This window comes from Monodelphis domestica, chromosome 5, assembly GCF_027887165.1.
Source record: "Monodelphis domestica isolate mMonDom1 chromosome 5, mMonDom1.pri, whole genome shotgun sequence".
In the NCBI taxonomy this organism is placed as follows: domain Eukaryota; kingdom Metazoa; phylum Chordata; class Mammalia; order Didelphimorphia; family Didelphidae; genus Monodelphis; species Monodelphis domestica.
In genome coordinates, this window is record NC_077231.1 from 169016989 (window position 1) to 169038672 (window position 21684).

The 21684-nt window shown below is 38.8% G+C and overlaps 1 protein-coding gene across 6 annotated transcripts in view; it reads right to left on the reverse strand.

Annotated features, from left to right (window-relative positions):
• The window catches only part of ATXN7L1 (ataxin 7 like 1), a 269543-nt gene that overhangs the window by 4390 nt on the left and 243469 nt on the right, over positions 1-21684 (reverse strand). For 4 of the 6 annotated variants that reach the window (XM_007504088.3, XM_016426083.2, XM_016426084.2 and 1 more), the window contains 5 exons: positions 19965-20157; positions 11495-11616; positions 6961-7903; positions 4607-4657; positions 2158-2232 (listed from right to left, as the gene is read on the reverse strand). In XM_007504088.3, the coding sequence (XP_007504150.1) occupies positions 2158-2232; positions 4607-4657; positions 6961-7903; positions 11495-11616; positions 19965-20157 (1384 nt within the window). The remainder of the gene's footprint in view (positions 1-2157; positions 2233-4606; positions 4658-6960; positions 7904-11494; positions 11617-19964; positions 20158-21684) is intronic. The other 2 variants (XM_056799515.1, XM_007504089.3) reach the window with 1 other exon arrangement.

The following is a 21684-nucleotide window of genomic DNA, read 5'->3' on the forward strand; positions in this document are numbered from 1 at the left end:
CAGATATTTAATAACTGAATGATCCTGGTCAAGTCACTTAACCTGTTTGTCTTAGTTTCGTTATCCATAAAATGAGCTGAAGAAAATAGTAAATCACTCTAGTACCTTTACCAAGAAAACCCTAAATGGGATCATGAAGAGTCACGACATGACTGAAACTACTGAACAACATTGCAAAGCACTGTGTGAAGTGCAGAAGTTACAAACAGAAAAGTAAGACAGTTTTTTCTTGACATACTTATGCATTTTTCCAATTTGGAAACTAGAGGAAGATCTTGTCAGGCCAGGTCTAATGAGTGTCCTAGTGGTCTTTTAGGTAAAGAAGCCCCACAGGCACCCAAACCAATGCAGTGGTTACAAGATTTTGGCTCCCTGTTTCCCTGGTTAGTAGTCCATACAACATTTTTACTACAGACAAAGTAAGGAAATGATCCAATGAAGACTTTAAAACTCCCTTCCTGACCCTAAATTTAAATCCTTAAAAAAGTTTTACCCTTACTTTCCATCTTGGAATCAATACAGAATATTGGTTCCAAGGCAGAAGAGCAGTTAGGGTAGGCAATAGTGATTAAGTGACTTGCCAAAGGTCATACAGCTGGCAAGTATCTGAGGCCAGATTTGAAACAAGGACCTCCCATCTCTAGTTCTGGCTCTCAATGTACTGAACCACCTACCTGTCCCCAATTTAAATACTTTTTGAGAAGAATTCATTGTTTCCTACAACATGGTTGGTTCCTATCCATTTTGGATAGACTTCAATCACTTTCATATTCATTCCTCTTCTCCTTTCCAAAGGGCTGCCTAGCATGTGCTTAATTTTTTTCTTTAAGGGTTCTCTTTTCTAAAAATGAAACTAAATATTGTATAATTATAATAATCAAGTTTGGACTTTGAGAAGAGAAAGTGGATCTCCCCCCGTTTTTTGTAGAGGGTGTGGAATGTTGAATATATGGTCCCACTTGGTCTATGTGTTGGTCAGTTTTGCCAAACTTTTTTTCTTTCTTATTTTTAAACTTCTTTGTTATAGGGGACAGATTTTCTAAAGAAGGAGAAGGCAACAGAATATTGGGAAATGGAGGTGATGTAGGTTATTGAATACATGGTCATTTGGTCTATGTTCTGGTTAGTTTTGATGAACTGCTTTTTCTTTCTTTTTTATTCTTTGTTGGAGGGAATGGGTCCTCTAAAAAAGGGAGAGGGAAAAATGTATTTGGAAATGAAGGTGATTTTTAAAAAAAGATCAAAAAAACTTTAAAAAGATATACTGAGATATGTTAAAGTGAAAGATGAATGGTTTAACACAATCATTTTTCTTTTTCATGTTGAAGAATAAGCATTTCGAGGACTCTTATTTGGCTTAATGAAGATGCCTTTCGAGGCAGAAAGGTCTAAAATAAGATTCTGACACTTGCTAGCTGTGCAATTCTGGTTAAATCTTAAACTCACTGGGCCTCACCTCAGAAAACTGCTTGATTGGTTGGGTAAGTTCTCATAGCAGTGGTTCCCTACTGTGATGAAATCCCAGATCTTTTGCATATACTCCTCCAGTTTAGAGTTGCATACTCTGTGGGTGTTATTTTAAAAATATTTGTGTAATCCAGAAGACTCATGATGAAAAAATGCTATCCATCTCCAGGGAGAGAGAAGTGATGAACTAAGTACAACTGAAGTATAATTTTCTCACTTGATTTTTCTTTCTTTTTTTGAAATATGCCTAATGTGGAAATGTATTCTGCATGATTTCACATGTATAATTGGTATCATATTGCTTGTCTTCCAGTGGGTAGGAGAGGGATGGGTGGAAGGGAGAGAATTTAGAACTCAAAATGTAAAAAGAAACAAATGTTTAAAATAAAATAAATAATAAAGGAAAATACTTCTGTGTATATATGTGATATATACATAAGTGTTATATACACACAGTACATGTAGTCTGTCTCTGTCTCTGACTCTGTCCCTGACTCTCTCTGTCTCTCTCTCTTCCCCCTCATCCTTTGAGCTTTGCCAGCCTCAGATTGAAAGAAAACCCCATAGTTCTTATGAGGACTCCCACATACACCGTGCCATCTCCTAACATGACACTCCAGCTCTCCTGCAACTCTATCCCATGAGAAGCTTTGGAGGAAGCATTAAAGTACTCTAACTGGAACAACTCACCTGTCGGTTGTGGGCCAGGCTGGGGGTGCTCGAAGGACTGGATTGTGGCAAAGCTATACTGCTATTTTTTCCAACCTGAAAGATACCAATGAAGCAATACTCAGCCACACAGCCCGGCTTGGGAAAGAAGATGATGTGTGAAGAAGTTGGCGGCAGGAAGAAGGGGTAGAGAGGTGGTTTGCATTCTTTTCTTTTACAAAAGGGTAGTCAGCCTGACTGTTTTTGTCTTAGAAAAGAGATGACAGTATTTCAGGATGGATCCATGAAGATCTAATCCCACCTCTGAAGGAGCACCTCAGAATGGGACAGGGAACCCTAAATTCCATTACCTCAGACACATAAGCAAATGATAGATCCTGGATAGTGGTGTTTTGGTCAGGGGACCTGATATCACCTGACTCAGTCAAAATCCAGGCACATGGATGAATCTAGGATGGAACAAGCCTACAGTTGATCCTCCCCACAGTGGCCCTTATCTCTAACAAAGGCTGCCTTTCACTGGATGGAGACAGACCTGAAGTAAAACCTTCTCCTTAAATCTTGGGCTTTCCTTTTAGGTCAATGTCCCATGGAAGGAAAGGGAGCAAATCCTTTATAGTTATCAAGGAGACAAAGGAAATATTAGGCTACTGTTTCCTCAAGTGTAAAATGGGGATACTAATAGCACCTACTGCCCAGGATTATTTTGAGGATCAAATTAGACAGATAATATTTGTAAATTCCTGGCAAATCTCTTCCTTCTTCCCCCCCCTTCCTTCACACTCTTATAATGGGGCTAGAGAATGGAAGAAATAAATTGCCATGATCAAGCTAAAGGCAAAATTAGACAAGTAAAAAAATTCTTCATGGAATAGATTTACTTATGATTCTCAACCTTGTTATTTCAAGTAAAGTTTTATGCTGGTGGGAATGGAAAGAAGAATGAAGAAAGTGTTCTTACTCTTGATTCTTAGAACTTCCTAGGGTAACATTTACTATCAGCCCCCAGAATAAACCCTCAATCTAATGGCTAGTGTCTCTGTAGGTAACTCAGATCAACAATAGATGGATGTGGCTGAGAATTATGGAGGTGAGCATATCCAGTCTGCTATTTAGAATATCAGCTACCCCAGGTATTAGTGACAAAAAGTTCTGACACTACTTGTCCTTTTCTATCGAGTTTCCCATCAGAGTTCCAGAACTGACTCTTATTCTCATGTTCTCTTGTCATTCCTATGAGCCTGAAAATGCCTGGCATTCCCATCTTATTAGAACGTTTGGAACCTCTGATTCGTCAGAGAGGACAGAGCGTGGACTCCAAGCAAGGTCTCTATTTAAAGAATGGGCTCAGTGCAGTCTTCTCTCCTTTTTCCACCAGCCTTACTCTTTTATTTGGATTTCTTTGGAACTCTCAATTGTGCCTTTCCACAGGTACTGTTTTTGAATGGGATTGCCTCTCCCCACCCAAGCTTCTTTTTGTGTATTGTCTTCTCTCCTTAGCATTTATGGTTCTCAAGAGCAAGGCCTATCTTTGTTTTTATTTCTATTGGCATGCTCAGTGCTTAGGATACTGCCTGGAACAGAGTAGGCACTAAATAAATGTTTATTGTCTAACAACATCAGTTAGAACATTAAAAGCTGTAATATTAGAATATTAGTTAGAACAGAATATTAGTGTTCTACTTTGTCTTGTTGGATCTTTCTCAGCATCCCTTCACCATGTTTTTGATGGATCTTATAAACTCCAACAGATATAATCAAAATAGAAATGCCTTTTTAATCACCTAATGTCCATCATTTGCCTCTAAATTTGACCAAGTGCTCACACCAAATTACTCTGTGCCAAGGTAGGGCATAGGCATAATTCTTTGGCCACATTGTTCTGCTGATGCAAACTGCAGACTTGTGTAACAGCATGAGAGAGCGACAGAGAATCATCACTGGTGAAAAATCCTACAACATAAGGGCCTTTCCACTCTGATACAGATGAAGTTCCCATCCATGTCTACTGGTGGCACAAGGTCATCCTGATCATTCCTTTTGATTCTCCTTAATTGGTTGTGCATGATAACTCTAATTCAAAGTTATATTAGGCAGGACATGGAATGGCACTTGGAGTCAAGAAGATCTGAGTTCAAATTCAGTCTCAGATGCTTACTAGGTATGTGACCCAGGGCAAGGCATTTAACCTCTGTCTGCCTGTTTCCTCAACTGTAAAATGGGAATAATAATGCCACTCATTTCATAAGAGTTGCTGTGAGGACTCAATGAGTTAAGAAAGGTAAAGCACTTTGCAAACCTTCAAATGTCATACAAAATGCTATGATCATCATCATCATCATCACCTTCATCAAAGCAAATCCATTTCTCTGATTACAATATTATTATTCTTAATGACAGAACATTCATTTCCCTAATGAGTACAAGTAATTTCCTTGGTACTTGGAAGGGGTAGTACATTTTTCCCTACCTGAGGCGAAGGAGAATGAAGAGGTGTCTCTAGGCCAGCTATGTAATGAGCCTGGGGAACAGGGAAAAGAATCATGGCATCACGACCAAGTACTATTTGATTATCTCATTTTATCATTTCTTTCCTGGCTCATTTATGTTTCAGAGTTTAATTTACCCAAGCAGATGTTGAGAATCCCAGTCATTGGTAACCAAAGAGTAGCAAAGACTAATCTAAAGACTCACATAAGTTGGAGGTTTTTAAAAAAATGTTTTTTTTTTACCAACTGAACTAGAGAGCCGACCATCTCCAGAATCACATTACCTTTGAGACACTACTCCTCTTCAATGGACAAAATGGGGCCACTCCATTCAGTTTTCTGTGTCAATGCAACATTGGACTTTATTGCACAGTAGACAAAGCTCTCTGGCCATACCCTCTCCTTCAGCCTTAGAGTGTGTAGTACTCCAGGGTAGTGCTCAAAGACTTTGGCTATTTCTGGAGAGTAGGCTGGAAGCAGTCAGTCCTGTTCCTTTGACAATTCTGAGGGCTTTACTATACTCCAGAGTCATTCAGCTGGACCCTACTTCTTTCTATGGCAACATCACAGGAACTCACATCTCAGTAGGCCCACATATTTAGGAACATAGCCTAAAAGCATCATGAAAAGACTGTGGTCTGGGTTAGAAAAGGGGCTACAAAGAAAGGTTAAGAGTGACTGAGTAGAAAAACTTGGGAAGATTTACATGAACTGATAAAAAGTGAAATGAGAAAAACCAGGAAAACACTGTACACAGTAACAGCAATATTGTACAGTGATCCACTGTGAATGACTTAGTTACTCACAGCAGTATAATAATCCAAAGCAATTCTGAAGAATTTATGATGAAAAAAAAAATGCTGTCCAACTCCAGAGAAAGAACTGATGGAGTCTGAATGCAGATGGAAGCATACTCTTTTTAGTCTGTATTTTTTTTTGCAACTTGGCTAATATGTGTGCACGAGAATAATCTTTATCACATTGCTTGCCTTTGTGAGGGGTGGGGGAAAGGAGTGAGATGATATGGAATTCAAAATTTAAAAAAGTTATGATAAAAATTTTGTTTACATGTAACTGAGAAAAAATAAAATGAAAATTATATGTGAAAAACAAAAAAAAGGGAAAAAGACTTGAGTTTGTGTGAATAGGAAGGAATCTTCTAATTGTGACTTTCATGGACTAAATAGATGGTGCTTGTTGGCAAATTAAAACCAGACGTTCTTGACAACTGTGACTATTGGCTAGTCTAGATGGATTTTTAATGGGTTTGGCTATGGGATCAGGAAATTTCATTTGCTACCCTTGCAAACTGACAGCAAGTGAATAAAACATCCCTCTGTTAGAAAGAAAAATCCCCTCCCCACCTATCCCCCATATTTCTTTTCTGTAGTTCTAGAAAGAGCTCAACACCTTAGAAGAGTGAAGGGTATGGGGGAATAGGTTAAGTCAGGTCAACGAGCATTATTAAGCACTTACTGTATATATATATATATATATATATATATATATATATATATATATATATATATATATATATATATGCCAGTCAGAGTGCTAAGCACTGGGAACACAAACATGAAAAGAAAGAAAGAAGGGAAGAAAGAAAGAGAGAAAGAAAGAAAGAGAAAGAGAGAGAAACAGAGAGAGAGAAAGAGAGAGAGAGAAAGAAAGAAAGATGATTCCTGCTCTCAAGGAGCTTACATTCAAATATGGGAAGAAAACAAATGAAAAGAAGCTAAAGAAAGCCCAGAGAGTTATGAGTGTACCCTCAAGAGGAATGAAGAAATGGCTGGGACGTATTCCTTAAAACAGGGATTCTGGGAGGAAGATGAAGGAGCCAGAGGGGCAGAGAATACTTAAGAGGAATTATTGACCCTGAAGAGGTAGATAAGACCACCTGGGTCAATGCATTGAAGAGAACATTTAAATAATGGATATTTATATAGCACTTTAAGGCATATAAAGCATTTTAAATACATTGCCTCATCTGATCCTCACAATTCTGTGAAGTATTATAGGTGCTATTATCTCCATTTTACAGATGAAGAAATTGAGACCCAGCAGGGTTAAGTGACTTGGCCACGTTCACAAGATTAAGTATTAGCAGTAGTATTCAAACCCAGGTCTTCCAGACACTAAAAGCAACACTCTATCCACTGCCCTTCCCTGACTCTACCTATCTATTTATTTCTAAGGTACCCTGGTCTGAACCAACCTGAACAGGCTATCACCATTTCTCTTGAGCTGATGTTCACACAGCCCACCATGACACTGGTGAGGGTGTGCATTCTCTGGAACCTAAAAAAAAGGTACCTGGAAGGATGGGGTCCCTTACCTGCCGAGCGACGGAGCTGTTAGCGGGATCTGGCACTGGCGAGATAAGGCTGGACGGGCTCTTTTTGTGAACGCTATTCATACCAGGCATTTTAGTGATTTTACAGGCTTTGTTACTAGAACTAGAGTTCTTACGCTTTTTCCCTTCTGATTTGTCAAAAGAAAGGGGTAGAGAAGACACTGCATTGTGTGCGGCCAGGGACAGATCCCCTGCATGGTGCACCAGGGAGGGCACTGACAGGTTACAGGAGTCAATACTGCTGACTACTGTGCTCATATGTTTTACGGAGTCTGTGGAGTTACTTGACAGTGAAGTCCGTCCTGAGGGCTCCATTTTGGCACTGAGTGGACTTGTTCCATTGTTTGCATTGTGCACAGACAGATTGTTATAGGAAGATGTTGCCTGATAGGAGTTCATTGTTGAATTTGGGTTCAAGACACAGTTCTTTTTATGGGGCCCTGAAAATGAAGACGAGGGAGATGTCTGCAAGGCTAATGAGGAGGAAGAGGAAGAAGACTGTGGCTTTCTCTTTTTGTTACTTGAAGACTCATCACTACGGGCAGACAGGTCTTTGACCTTTGAGGATTTGCTGGTTTTTGTTTTGGATGGCTTGTGGGATGGGGAAGGGATGACAGCTGGCACTGGGGACATAGCAGATGGAGCCTTAAAAGTTGGGTCCAGGATGCTTAGCGTCGCAGCCACATGGGGGAAAGCTGTGGTGTGTGACATGATGGAACTCGTGTCCGACGTTGTCACAAAGGCTGCGTTTGAGAGCATGGCTGATGTCATTATGTAAGAAGAAGTGATTCTTGAGCTGATGGGTGCTGAAGGAAGATACACGGCACTAGGGTTGCTGAAAGGCTGTAAAACAGATGCTGGAACAGGGGTGGTGATATGTGTTGCTGGCGAGGGCATGGGGCTATCTGCTGCAGGAGGAATCTTCCTAAATATGAAAGAAAAATGAGAGAAGACAGCAAGCATCAGCATTGGCAATGTCCTTCTGAAACTCAGATCAGGACTGAGTAGTCCATTTTGGGAAAGCGGACCTTAAGGACCCAACTAGGAAAAACAAAAACCTTTAGGATGTCAGATTCTTAAATAGTGCCCCGACATTATTCTTTCCTCTCTTGCTATTGGAAATTCCAGTAGCAGAGTCACTAAAAAAAATTATTTTTATCATAGGATTATAAATTTGGAGCGGAAAAGAACATTATAGGCCATCTTGACTAACTCCTTATTTTATAGATAAGGAAACTGAGGCCAAGAAAGGAAAATTGACTTGCCTTGTTAGGTACAGGGATAGGAAGTAGCTGAGTAACAATCTGAACCTAGGTCTTCTTAACTATAAATCCAATTCTCTTTGCACTGGACCTTACCATTTCTCTCAGTCTGAAGGATCCAGATTTTAGTCTATTCCCTATATGTGAATGTTGGATCATTTAATTTTAGCTAGGTCCAGAAGCAAAAGGCAAAAGTGTAGTTTGGAATAAAACCTGGGGGCTCTGCACTGATACGGTCCCTAAGTAATTTCATGTTTATCTGTTTTTAATAGGAAAAAAATTTGGAATTTAGGAAGGTAAAGGACTAGTCAAGGTACTGGCTTGAAGTAAGACGAATGAGAATGTAGCCTTGGCCAATGCTTTACGGTTGTATATTATTATGCTAAAGCTTTCCCACAGTCACCTGCCACATAACTGCTGTGCACTGAATCCTAATCTACTTTATCTGGAGTAGAACCTGGTCAAATTTCTCTCTTTATAACTTAACCCAATCCAGAGTGACTGGGCTCCCCATTTTCCCACTCTATTCTTTACTGGATTTAGGCAAAAAAAAAAAAAAGACTGTTCTTCAGTATCCACAATACTCTCTATTTAGTTTATTATTAACAAATGCTTTTCCTGGCAAATTCAGGGACACATGTTCCTGTTAACCTGACCTTGGAGGCTGCCATTTGGGGTGTTGGAAATTACTCCCTTTTGGTAGTCAGTGAAAGAAGGCTCCAGACAACAAACACAGCTGAATTCCTTCCCTTGCTGCTATCCCCTTGCTGCCTCCTCCACCACCTCTTCCCCCACCCAGCAATAATCACTTTTAGGGGTCTTAAATGTTATCCAAGAAACTTCTTTCTGCCCCGATGGGAAGGAAAGATGATGCTGTGGCCATCCCATTGGTCTACTGGGGGAGATGTATGCTTAAAGAAAAGGGATCAGAAATTCTTGGTCATTACAGTAGCTGACATTTATATAACACTTTAAGGTTTGCTCAGAGCCTTATGGATATTATGTTGTTTGAGCCCCAGAGTAACTTGGTGAGGCTGGAGCTATCAGATTATCAAAATAGCCTATTTTATAGATTCAGAGAAGCTGACTTGCCCAGGGAATAAGGGAAGATCTGAACACAAATTCTCTTGACTCATAGGTTCTGGATTATATCCACAATTTTCAATGCCAAAAATTTTCAATGTGGGTAAATGCTCAGGGACAGAGCGGAACTGGATATCCCATATTGACAGGAGTGGTGGGAATGGCCAGCTTTCTGCCTTCTAGTCTTACTTGCTCTCAAGGCAGTGCCTGACACCATATTACCTATCCTAACTTGAACATTTAAGTTCAGTTTCAAGACCCAGGCTTGTATTCTGCTGCTCTTCAATCTTAGAGGGTTTCTGCCTTTCCCCTTGGGGCACCCATCACGACCTCACAACCTTGTGTTATCAAATCACTCTTGGAGGGGAAGTGCTCCTTCCTTGCTTTCATAGTCAGGCAGCGGAATCTAGCCTCCCACCATAGCATGAGAACAACAGAGCCAAGATGGGACACGGCATGATGCAGGTGAGAAGCAGCGGAAGGGGAATATGGGAAGCAGGAGAAAGCTCTTTATCTGGAGGGTCCCACTGTTAGTCAGGAGGGAGCTTCCTCCATCAGTCTATGTGCACTCATTTCTGAGAACCAAAAGGCAGTGGATTTCAGAGCTGCCACAATTGTTTCATTAAGCTCTCAAGTAACTTCCAAATGATATAGAACGGATACATGTTAATATGCTGTTGAAAATGTACAGTTCTTCTGTCAATAGGCATGGTGAGTCAGAGGTTAACCTTGTTGCATTCGTGATGGTAATTGTGTGCCAGAATCTCCCAAGACAAGAGTTAAAGGTTAATCATGATCCTTCCTTTTTTCCTAATACATTTGCTGCCCTCATCACTTGTCATTCTTCCAAGTTTGGGCAGAGTGGATGTGGGTAAAAAGGCCGAGAGGATAATGAAGTGTCTCACTCTTCCAAAATTAGTTTTAGTGTTGCTTGGTCACACACACACACACACACACACACACACACACACACACACACACACACACACAGAGCTATAGAATAAAAGGATGCTGAGTAGATACCAGGAATTCAGATATAGGTCAATTCTATTTTTCATAATCTATCTGAACCCTGGGGAACACAGTAGGGCAGACACTTTATGAAGGCAAATAATACCCAATATCCAAATAATCTGTATTCAATGCAACCTGAATGCATCCTTAGTAGGCACAGACATCCTTTCAGGATGGAGCAGTACCTTGAATATAAAAAAGTTATGTTTCCTTTCTTTCCTTACAAATATATTAACATTCAATCATACCTATCTAATCTATCTATCTATCTAAATATGTATATATATGTGTGTGTGTGTGTGTGTGTGTATGTGTGTGAGGTAGACTGTTCAGTTGAGCTGGCACCTCGTGGAACTCAGATTTGCTATTTTTTGGGGGGAGGTGGTTGAGGGTGGTTAACATCATGAAAAGAAATGAAGGGTTCCTTTTGGATCTGTGTAGGAAAGAAGGGAAATTCCACTGAGTGAAGTAGAAGTCTTATCCAAGAAATGTACCTTCCTAATCTCTTGGCTTTGCTTAAATGGAGAAAGCCCACAGAATAGAATTTTTCATCAGAATTATGGACCAAGATACTGGGTATAAAGATATAGGATCTGTGATCCGAATGCACCAATATGTGCCAATTCATCTCACCTTCTAAGAAATAAAAACTGTGGCATCTCCTTTATTGCAAGATAGAGAAGGTGGCTGTCTATGAAGGGTGATTAGAGGGAGATATTGGAATGGAACACAAGACAGGAACCGAGGGCTTAGAAAAGGTCAGACACTAAGATGATGGGAAGAGCTAACAGGGATCAAATCAAATTTGCCCTTTCCCCATTTGGCTGAGGACCTAACTTATACTGATCACTCATATACACAAACCTAGAGACTGACACTATGACCTCATTGGCACAGGCAACTACTAGGTGAGGAAACTCCCTCTGCCAATACAAGTTGGAATATCCTCAGCAATCTCTAGTCTTAGAAAGTTGCCTAGAACCCTGATAAATTAAGTGACTTGCCCAGGGTCGCAGAGCCAGTAAGGCGAGGGCAGAATTTGAACTTAGTTTTTTTGGTTCTGAGGCTGGCTTTCTAGCCACTATGCCACAATGCTTCTTGTTCATTTACCTAAAGGAAACAAGTAATATTATGCTGTATGAGAAAATTTCACTTACTTCCACATTTGTGAATTCAAGTGTTTTTCTACCATAGAGTTCAGTGCAAATCGAAAGCGATCCCATCTCCGATCAAACACGTAGTACCCTCGTCCCATGAGGCGACTCCCAAATGAACAAAACTGAAACAAAACATTTTAATTACAGGTTAATAAACTAATATGAACTGTAGAGAGAAAGTAACATTTGCATAAATGTACTCTTGGGCACAATCTCACTTGAAATAAAGAAGCAAATAGTACTAAAGACAAAAAATATCTCTGTTTTGCTTCAGTTTGAGCTCCAGGTTTTCTGTAGAAACCTAGATGGAGCCCAGCATCAGGCCATACTATAGTTGTCTGCATAGCTAAAGGCTAAATTCACAAAAGAAGTCTGACCTGGGAAAGGAGAGAGGTGTAGGTAGGCAAAGTAGGTCATGAAGTCCTGTTACCCAATGTCTGCTGAGTGTTCTTTAAAAGCAGTTTTGTAACTGTACGACCTTATCAGATCCAAATATAAATTCTGATGCTGGGCCAGAAAGGGCCCTATTGGGCAATAATGAGAGGCAGGTTGGTTTGGTGGAAAGAATGTTAGATTTGGAGCCAAAAAAACCTGGGTTTCTACCCTGGCTCTTTTCCTTACTTCTTTTGGGCCTCAGTTTCTTCATCTGTGAAATGAAGGTTATACTTTTAATAATGTTAGGTTATACTTTTGGAGTCCCTTCTGTTTCTAAATCTAAGCTTTAAAGTCCTCTACCAATTTTACCTTACATAATTAGTCTTATAATAAAAATATTGGCATATAATAGGATCATAGGTTTACAGTTAAAGAGGTCCTTGGAGATCATTAAATACAATCTCATTTTAAAGACAAGGAAACTGATGCCTAAAGAGGGAGGGTAAGTTACTTTTCTCATATCACACCACTAATAAAATATTGGAGACAGGATTTGAACCCAAATCTTCCTGATTCCAAGTTCAACACTCTATATACCATAGCCTACATATTAGGGGTTCTTAACCTGGGGTCGAGGATCTTTTTGAAAATGGTTTTTAACCAACTTCATGTAATAAGAAATTTCTACATAAATTTTCTGAATTTATATGAGCCAAATTGTCTCCCTTCCTCCCCCCCACCCCCAGCTGGCAAGCAATTTGATCTGGGTTATACATGTATTATCATACCAAACATTTCCATATTGTTCATTTTTGTGAGTGAGTAATCTTATAAAACCAACCCCCCTAAACATAAACCCAAATAAACAATTGAAAAATTGTACTCTTTCACCTGTATTCTGACTCCAATAATTCTTTCTCTGAAGGTGGAGAGCATTCTTTGTCATAAGTCCCTCAAAATTGTAGGACCTTTTTGTTTTTTAAAATTATTTTTAAATGAATTGGCAACTCTATCTCAATAGTACCGATTTCCTATGTAATCCCATTTTTTCCCTGTATGCATTTGATAACTTTCTCCTGAGAAAGGGTCCATGGGCTTCACTGATTGCCTTAGCATTCACGATACACATAAAAAAGTTAGTTTTCTATAGAAAACTTTAAAGTTTACCAGGGAATTTATATAGAGCTAATTTACCCCCCCCCCCAAAAGAAATCTAAAACAGTTCTAAGAGGTAGGTACTGTCACAAGTGTTATTCACATTTTATGAATGAGGAAATTTACCCACTGTCACACAATTGGAAGTATCAGAGGTGGCATCTGATGGATCTAGCTGGGAATCTACCCTCTGTACTAAGGTGCCTTGGGTGACCTTCTTTCTAATGACTTCCCAACAGGGTCCTTTTGGTTCCATCAGAGCAGTCTCCTTCCTGGTTCTCATTTCTTTGTCCTTTCCTGAAGCCACTATCAAACCCCACAACATATATACATGCTAATTTCAGTCTTTATGTCTCCCCTTTGCTGTCCACTCTGTTTAGACACCCCTTTTCATTTCCTCGGCTAATGTTTAGCCTATACATCGCCCAATGTCTGTGTGTGATGTGTCCCTTCTATGGTATTATTCCTAATCTTCCTACCCACCTGACCTCTTCCTTTCAACTTCAGTTGTACTTATGGTCAAAATTTGTCTCCCATATCGTCATGTTCCCCTGGATTTATTTCTGTTTTCTTTTTTTTCTTTTAGACCTTTATCTTCCATCTTAGATTCAATACTGTGTATTGGTTGTAAGGCGGAAAAGTGGTAAGGGCTGGGCAATGGGAGTTAAGTGACTTACCCAGTCCTACAGCTAGGAAATGGCTGAGGCCAGATTTGAACCCAGGACTTCTAGTCTCTAGGCTTAGGTCTCAATCCACTGAGCCATCCAGCTGCCCCCTATTTATATGTTTGCTGTAACTCATCATCCTAACTCTATGTGGGGCTATGCTCTCTTCTTCCTTTGTAATTGTGAAATTGATGATTTGAACCCCGAAGTAGAGCTTTACATTTACTGTGATTAACTTTCTTCATAATAGATCAATGTTATTCAGAATAGAGTCTATATAAATGTGGGGTAAATTGAGTCAAATCTCATAGTAGCTAGAGAAAATCAATTTTGTTGTATTCTCATGTAAAGATCTTTTATGAACAGGTTGAAAAAAAATGTCCTAGATCTAAATGGGGGGGAGATGTGATTGAACAATAGTTCAGTTGGACTGGAGGTTTTTAGTACCATATAAGCATGCTCAAGATGAGTCAACAGTGTGACCTGGCAGGCAGAAAAGCTCACATAACCTTAATCAGTGATAAGCATCTTAAGCTATACTTAAAGCTATGAATGTGGTACCCAGAACCAAGGTGGTCACAGTACTGTTATATATCTGGGGGTGGGGGTGGGAAGAGGTACAAGATAGCAGTCTTCAGGTTTTTGGAGGGCTCTCATGTGTAAAACACATAAGACAAAGGCTGAATGGTTCCGGGTTGAACTACAATGGTTCAGCATTTTATCATTTAGCATTTTATTTGACAAAGCAATTGATGGTGTGCCTATTAAATCTGTGGCTGACCTGAAGTTGGAAGGGACAACTAATACAATGGATAACCGAGTTGAGATCCAAAATGATCCTGACAGGTTAGGATTGGTTGAGTGAATCTAATAATATGAAATTAAACCACAGTAAATGAAAAAAGTCCTACTTTGGGGTTCAAATGATCAACTTCACAATTACACAGTAGTAGAGGCATGCTTAATCATGTGAAAAATATCTGGGAGTTGGGGGAGGAAGGAGACTGAAAACTAGTAGCTAGAAAGGCAGTGTTCAGGACCTAAGAGCTGATGGTCCCACCATATTTGTGCTGCTCTGGTCAGCACATCTGGAGTGCTATGTTTACTTCTGGGTGTCATATTTTATGAAGCACATTTACAAGTTGGAGAGCCTCCTAGTTAGAAGGCAATGTAAATGGTAAGGGGTCTAAAGACCATGAGGATTGGATGAAAGAAATAAAGATATTTATCTCAAAGGAGAAACGATTTAGAGGAAACATGATAGCTATGTTCTATCATATAGAAGAGGGGTTGGTGTTTTGGTCCCCCTCCTCCCCTGTTGGCCTCAGAGTGTTGGACTATGTGCTTTGGGTAGAAGTTAAGACAGATGTTCTAGTAGGTGGTAGATTTGAACAAATGCTGAATAATCAATCATTCGTTGTAGATATTATAAAACAAAACCATGGATGAGTTTCAGGTTTGGCTAGCTGGCCTCTGAAGTCCCTTCCAACTTTGCAATGTGATCTTTTAAAGTAGGGAAAATATGTTTTGTGTAGCTCCATCGTCCCTCACTCTTTTTCCCCTGATCATGGTTGTGGAGGTGGGGGGAGTGCCAGACAGGAGAATTTTACTCAAGTTTTACTTTCGTTCTTTTTATTTCTTCTACTTCAAGTGATTGGGTACACCTGGGTACAGAATTAGGAACAATGGGTCAAAGTAACAGAGAAGCAAATTTTGGCAAAACTTCCTAATAATTCTAGATGCCCCAAAGTAGACTGTTTATCTTGGAATAGAGTGAGTACTTAATCTTTGAAAGCGTTCAAAAAGAGAGGGATGATCACTCAGAGATATTATAGAAGACTTGTTCTAGAGGTCCTTTTGAGGTCTCATTGATGATTCTTAAGATGTTATAGCTCTTTGGGAAAAGAAATTCAAAAATAGGAGTGCTAAAGGACAAATCTGGGTAGAAAACATTCCACCAAGGTGGTGTTTTTTGTTTTTAAAGAAAATTGCCTATAGCCTTCTCTTTGTTCCTTACATACAACACTCCATCTTTCATCTTATGTCGAGAATGCATTCCATCCTCACCTCTGCCTCAGAGAGTGCCTTTTTTTAAAGATGCATTTTCTGCCTAAAGTTTTTCCTAATCCATCCAATCACTGGAGCCCAAACTACCTTGAAACGAACTATTTAGCACATATTTATAAACTTTATATTTATGCTGTATATATTTTCACATGTACTTTTGTAAAATTTAAATTAATATCCAATAACTCCAAGTATTATATTTTATAAAGCTTACTAATAATCACTTGAAGTAGAAGAAATAAAAAGAACAAAAGTAAAACTTGAGTAAAATTCTCCTGTCTGGCACTCCCCCCACCTCCACAACCACGATCAGGGGAAAAAGAGTGAGGGACAATGGAGCTACACAAAACTTATATTTTCCCTACTTTAGTACGTAACATGAGAAGGAACATGGGAAGCTGGGATTTAGAGTCCTGGGGAGCAAATCCTATTTATACACTCGTATTTCCTATTAGAATGTAAATTCACTGTGATAGGGTAGTGTTTCATTCTAGCACTTATTTCCCCAGTGTGTATCACAGTGTCTTGTACGTAGTAGGTACTTAATACTTATTGACTAATTGATTAATCTGAAATATATGGTTGTAACCGTTAGTAAATACCATTTGATTATGATACTAAAAGGCTTAGAGGACCAATAGAAAATGAAAAGAGACTGTGAAAAGGTGACATTTGGCTGAATCAAAAGCTTAGGTAAGTTTGCAAATGACTCTATAACTCAAATTTAGCTTTTCTCCCTTCCTCTGAGACTTCCAGCAGCTCTTTGGCCTTCATCCCAGATATAGTACTGGCTGAGCTCTCAGGCTGGAAACTCTTCCTGAAATCGACTCATCTTATGGAACAGTTCTCCAGAGGAAGTGGGAAAACTTCCCTTTCTTGTTGCTGTTTTTGTGTCTCTCTCTGTGTGTGTGAGCACATATGTGCATGTATGCTTTTGGGGGGGAAAGGGGGAATGAACACTCACATTTTACTATGCCCTGAATCTGAGCCCGTTCATGAAAAATATTTTCTATGTTAGGTTATGATGAATTTACCAATGGAAAAAGAAATTGTGAGGTTTTTTCCAACCTGGAAGCCAGCTAGCAAGAGCTTGTGGTGATTATTTCAGGATACTTAATGGGCAGGATATTTAATCTATGGAACAGGCTGATTTTTCTGATAACCACCCATTCTCTGCTTTAGCCTTTGTTTAGAGAATTGTATTCTTTGGCAGAGATCATGAAAAGTAGGCAAGGTACTTAGAAGACAGCTCATCTACAGAACTCAGAAACTTCTAGACCGTTCTGGTCATGACAGCCTAGGAAAGGCAAGATCTTTTTCAGTATTAGATCTACCACAATAATGGCTGAACAAGTTGTGGTATGTGATTATAATGGAAAACTATTGTGATATAAGAAATGATGAACAGGATGATTTCAGAAAAACCTGGAAAGACTTACATAAACAGATATAAAGTGATCAAAACCATGAGAACACTGTGCACAGTAATAGCAATGTTATACAGTGCTCAACTGTGAATGATTTAGCTATGCTCAGCAATATAATGATCCAAGATAACCCTAAGAGACTCATGATAAAAAATGCTATTCACCCCTAAAGAGAAAACTATGGGAGTTGGAATGCAGATTGATACTATTTTTCACTTTACTTTTTTGTCTAAGTTTTCTTTCACATCATGACTAACAGGGAAATGTTTTGCATCATTGTACATGTATAGCTTATATAAAATTGCTTGCTGTCTAGGGGGAGGAAGGGAAAGAATCTGAAACTCAAAATTAAAAAAAAAAGCATTAAAAATTGTTTTTACATGCAATTGGGAAAAAATAGAATATTATTTTTAAAAGATCTACCATTACCCCCTAAAACATCCTATAAATGCCCTAATCCAATGGCATCAAACTTAGAAAACTTCAAATTATTATTATTATCTATGTTGTATTGTATTTTTATTTGTTTTGTTAAACATTTACTAATAAGAAAAGACCTGCTTAACAAAAATATTTATAGCTGCTCTTTCTATGGTGGCCAATAATTGGAAACTAAAGGAATGAACTTAACTGGGGAATGGCTAAACAAACTATGATATGATAGTGATGGAATACTAGTGTGCTATAAGGAATGATAAACTAGATGATTTAAAAAAGAACTGTGTAAAGATTAAAATTGATATGTAATAACTAAATATTATATTTTATAAAGTTTTATTAATAATAACTAAATCAAAAGAACTGCCTGAATTCTGCCTGGTCACAGATCAAAAAAAGAGCATACATACATCCACTTAAATACCAATAATGTGATCTTGCCAATGTGGAGACACAGGAGGAATTATAGGGAATTTTGGGAAATACTAAGGATGTCTCGGGAATGAAGTCAAAGGTTCAAAATCTCCATTTATACAACTGGAAAGACATGAACTGATGCAGAGTGAAATATGCAGAACCAGGAGGATGTTGTTCACAGTAATTGCAATATTGTGGAACAATCAAATGTGAAAGACTTTGCTACTAATAGCATTACAATGATCCAGAATAATTCTGAGGGACTTATGAAAAAGAATGCTATTCCAGAGAAAGAGTGGTTGGAGTAGAAATGCAAATGAAAACATGATTCATCACTTGTTTGTTTGAGCATATGTTTGTTCACTTATAAAAATGAATACTATGGAAATATGTTTTATGTGATAATATATGTATAACTCAGACTGAATTGTTTGTCAGCTCTTGGAAGGGGGAGGGAAGAAAGGAGGGAGACTATATGGATTATATAACTTCGGAAAACTTATATGGAAATTTATTAAGAAATAAAAAATAAACAAAACTATTTCCCATTTACTTCATAATCTGGCTCAGAACTATTGGGGAGTCTTGCAGGGACAGGGATACCTTTATTCTGACCCAATGTTGGCCCTTGCTGCCATTGCATTGTCTGACTGGCAAAGTCTTTAGCTATCTGTGAGTAGCAAATTTCCTCACATGTATAAAAATCAAGAGGTAATAGGGTTACAGACTCAATCTGGAAAGGACCTCAGGGGTCACCTACTCCAATACTCTTATTTAAAAGAGGAAGCAATAATCTGGATCAAATAAATAACAACCATCCCCCTCCACCCACGTTAGGGTCAGTTGATTCAATTATGTAGCCCATGTGCTGTGACCATTCTTTCCAATAATAACACAGGCTACAGGAGGGAGACAGTGGTTGGCAGGGATGGTAAAGACCCACAATCCAGCCTGATGCACCCACCAGATACAACTGACATGACCTCTGTGAATTCCTTTCTAATATTTTCATGTCAAAAATGAAAATGTCTCCAGGATTACCTTGTTGTACCACCATATGAGGCAGCTAGGTAGCTCAGCGGATAGAGTAATGGACCTGGAGTCAGGAAGATTTTTTACATCAGTTCAAATCCAACCTTAGTCACTTACTAATTGTGTGACCCTGGGCAAGCCACCTAGCATCTGTTTGCCTTTATCCACTGGAGAAGGAATGGCAAACCACTCCAGTATCTTTGCCAAGAAAACCCCATGGACCGCACTGGTGTGATATGGTCCACGAGTCAAGAAAAGTTGGACATGACTAAATGACAACAAATGCCTTATCAATTTCCATTGGCCTTCTTCATCTACGAAATATCTGCTGAGGGTTCTAAGAGTTGCCTTTTATCTGCTCATTCTGACATAATCCCTCCTCCCCCACTTCATAGACATACACACAGCATCCTTGGTTCTGGTGCCATATGGTCACATTTACTAATAACAATAAAATTTAGAATCAACAGGGAAGAAAATCCAAGCAGAGCAGGCAGACGGGGGTACTGCTAAGACAGACAGTTCTCTGAGCAGATGGGTGAGAGCAGCCCTTGAAAGCCGAAGCTCCGTTTTTAGATGGATGAGGCCATGAGTTCAGTGTACAAGTGCACTTACATAAATATCATTCCTCAAGTGTTACTGCTTCAAGGTGGACCACAAATACTCAGCAGTTTAAAAGATCATAATCAGCCTGCAGCTCTTTTCTCTCTTATGGGATTTTCAAGGGTGTTTTTATGGCAGCCATTCAACCTTAAGGGTTAGCATACTTTCCAAACACAAAGACTCTTGCTGCTACCAGCTTCTCATTTTGCCTCTGAGCCTTGTAACTCTGAGAGCTGAATACTTGGGAAGCATAGAAGAAAAAGGAAGAGATGAAGACATTAAGAAACCTACCCCAAGAGGTCGAGGATGATGTGAAGAATAATGACAGTCTAACTTCTCTGTCTCTTCTGTTCCATCCATTTCCCCTTCATCACTGGATAATCGGCTGGCTAGGTCTCCTCCAATCGAGGGTAGTGGGAGTTCTGATGCATATCCACTGTGATTTGAAGATGTGGTGCTATTTATGCTATTTGCAGATGATGGTCTAAGGGATAAAGGAAAAATTGAACAATAACAATATTATTGAGATCCATGATTTTATTCAATTTCACAAAGTCTGAATGGTTGTATGTTGTATTTATCAAGCTATTTCTCTAAGAGACTACATGATTTAATTCATAAATCTTTATAATACTTTGGGGACAGAAGGTAATAACATTGTCCCCAGTTTGTTTGTTTTTTTGTACAGATGATTGATTGATTGCATCCATATAGATAGAGTTCCGAGTGTAGAAACTCTCTCCTACTACTACATCATTCCTCTGTAATTTAGAGTTTCTGAGTTTCCTAGAGGGACTGAGAGGTTATGAGATTTTCCCATAATCATATAGATATTATATATCAGAGCAGGCTTTGAACCTCAATCTAATATATCAGACTGCCTTTGACAATTTGCACATGGAAAAACTTAGTCTTGGAAAGGACAACTGATTGATCCAGAGACACCATGTGTCAGTGACATGAATTCTAGATTTTCAGATGCTTCTATTCTGGGCTCCAATTGACTCTGGGGCATAATACATGAAAAAGGTGAAAAAATACAATAGAAGATGCCAAGAAATGCAGCATGGTGAAGTTAAGAATCTGACTTAAGAGAGCTGCCTCATCCACTGAGATTAAGTGTCTGGAGGACAAAACACTTAATCTTAGTAGTCTAGGTAGCTCTCTAAGACAGATCCTTAACTTTCTTTATGTCATGGACCTATTTGACAATCTGGTGAAGCTTACAGACTATTTCTCAGAATAATTAAATTAATTTAAATAAATTAAATAAATATACAAATTAAATTAATTTCTCAGAATAATCAAAATGTATGTGTGTTTGAAGGAAAGGCTAAATTTCAATTAAAGATGAGTGAAAATAAAGATGTGTTTTTTTTTGCCATCCAAGTTTATAAACCATCTGAAATCTATGTATATATATCTCGGGTTAAGAAACCTTAAGACTATAAGTTTCAGAGAAGGTGCCAAAACATCATTGGTGGAGAAAGTTTGTCTCCAGGGGTTCCCTAGACCAATGAAATCATTCGTGCAAACATTATCCCCTAATATAAAATAAAAATCTTTGTAAGACAAGAAATCTATTTTAAAGGAAGTTTGTTTTCCAACTTCAGATAATGATAATCAAACCTGGTTAATACATTTGCATTAACCAAATCTATGGAGAAGAAACTTCTTATAAAATTGATTTCATGTCATATATAGCATTTGATTTGTATCTTGGGGACAAGGACTGGACTAATGATTTCATTGTGTTACAGATTCCTCTTGGTGAAGAACTAAGACCCAGTACCCTTTTTGCTGCTAAACACTTACTTTATGGTACTGTCATATTATATTGGCATGAAAAAAATGAATGCCTCTCAGATGATGCTACTAGCTAGACAAATGTCTTTTAAAGTATCAAGTCCTGGGGGTAGCTGGGTAGTTCAGTGAACTGAAAGCTAGCCCTAGAGATGGGAGGTCCTAGTTCAAATCTGGCCTCAGATACTTCCCAGCTGTGTGACCCTGG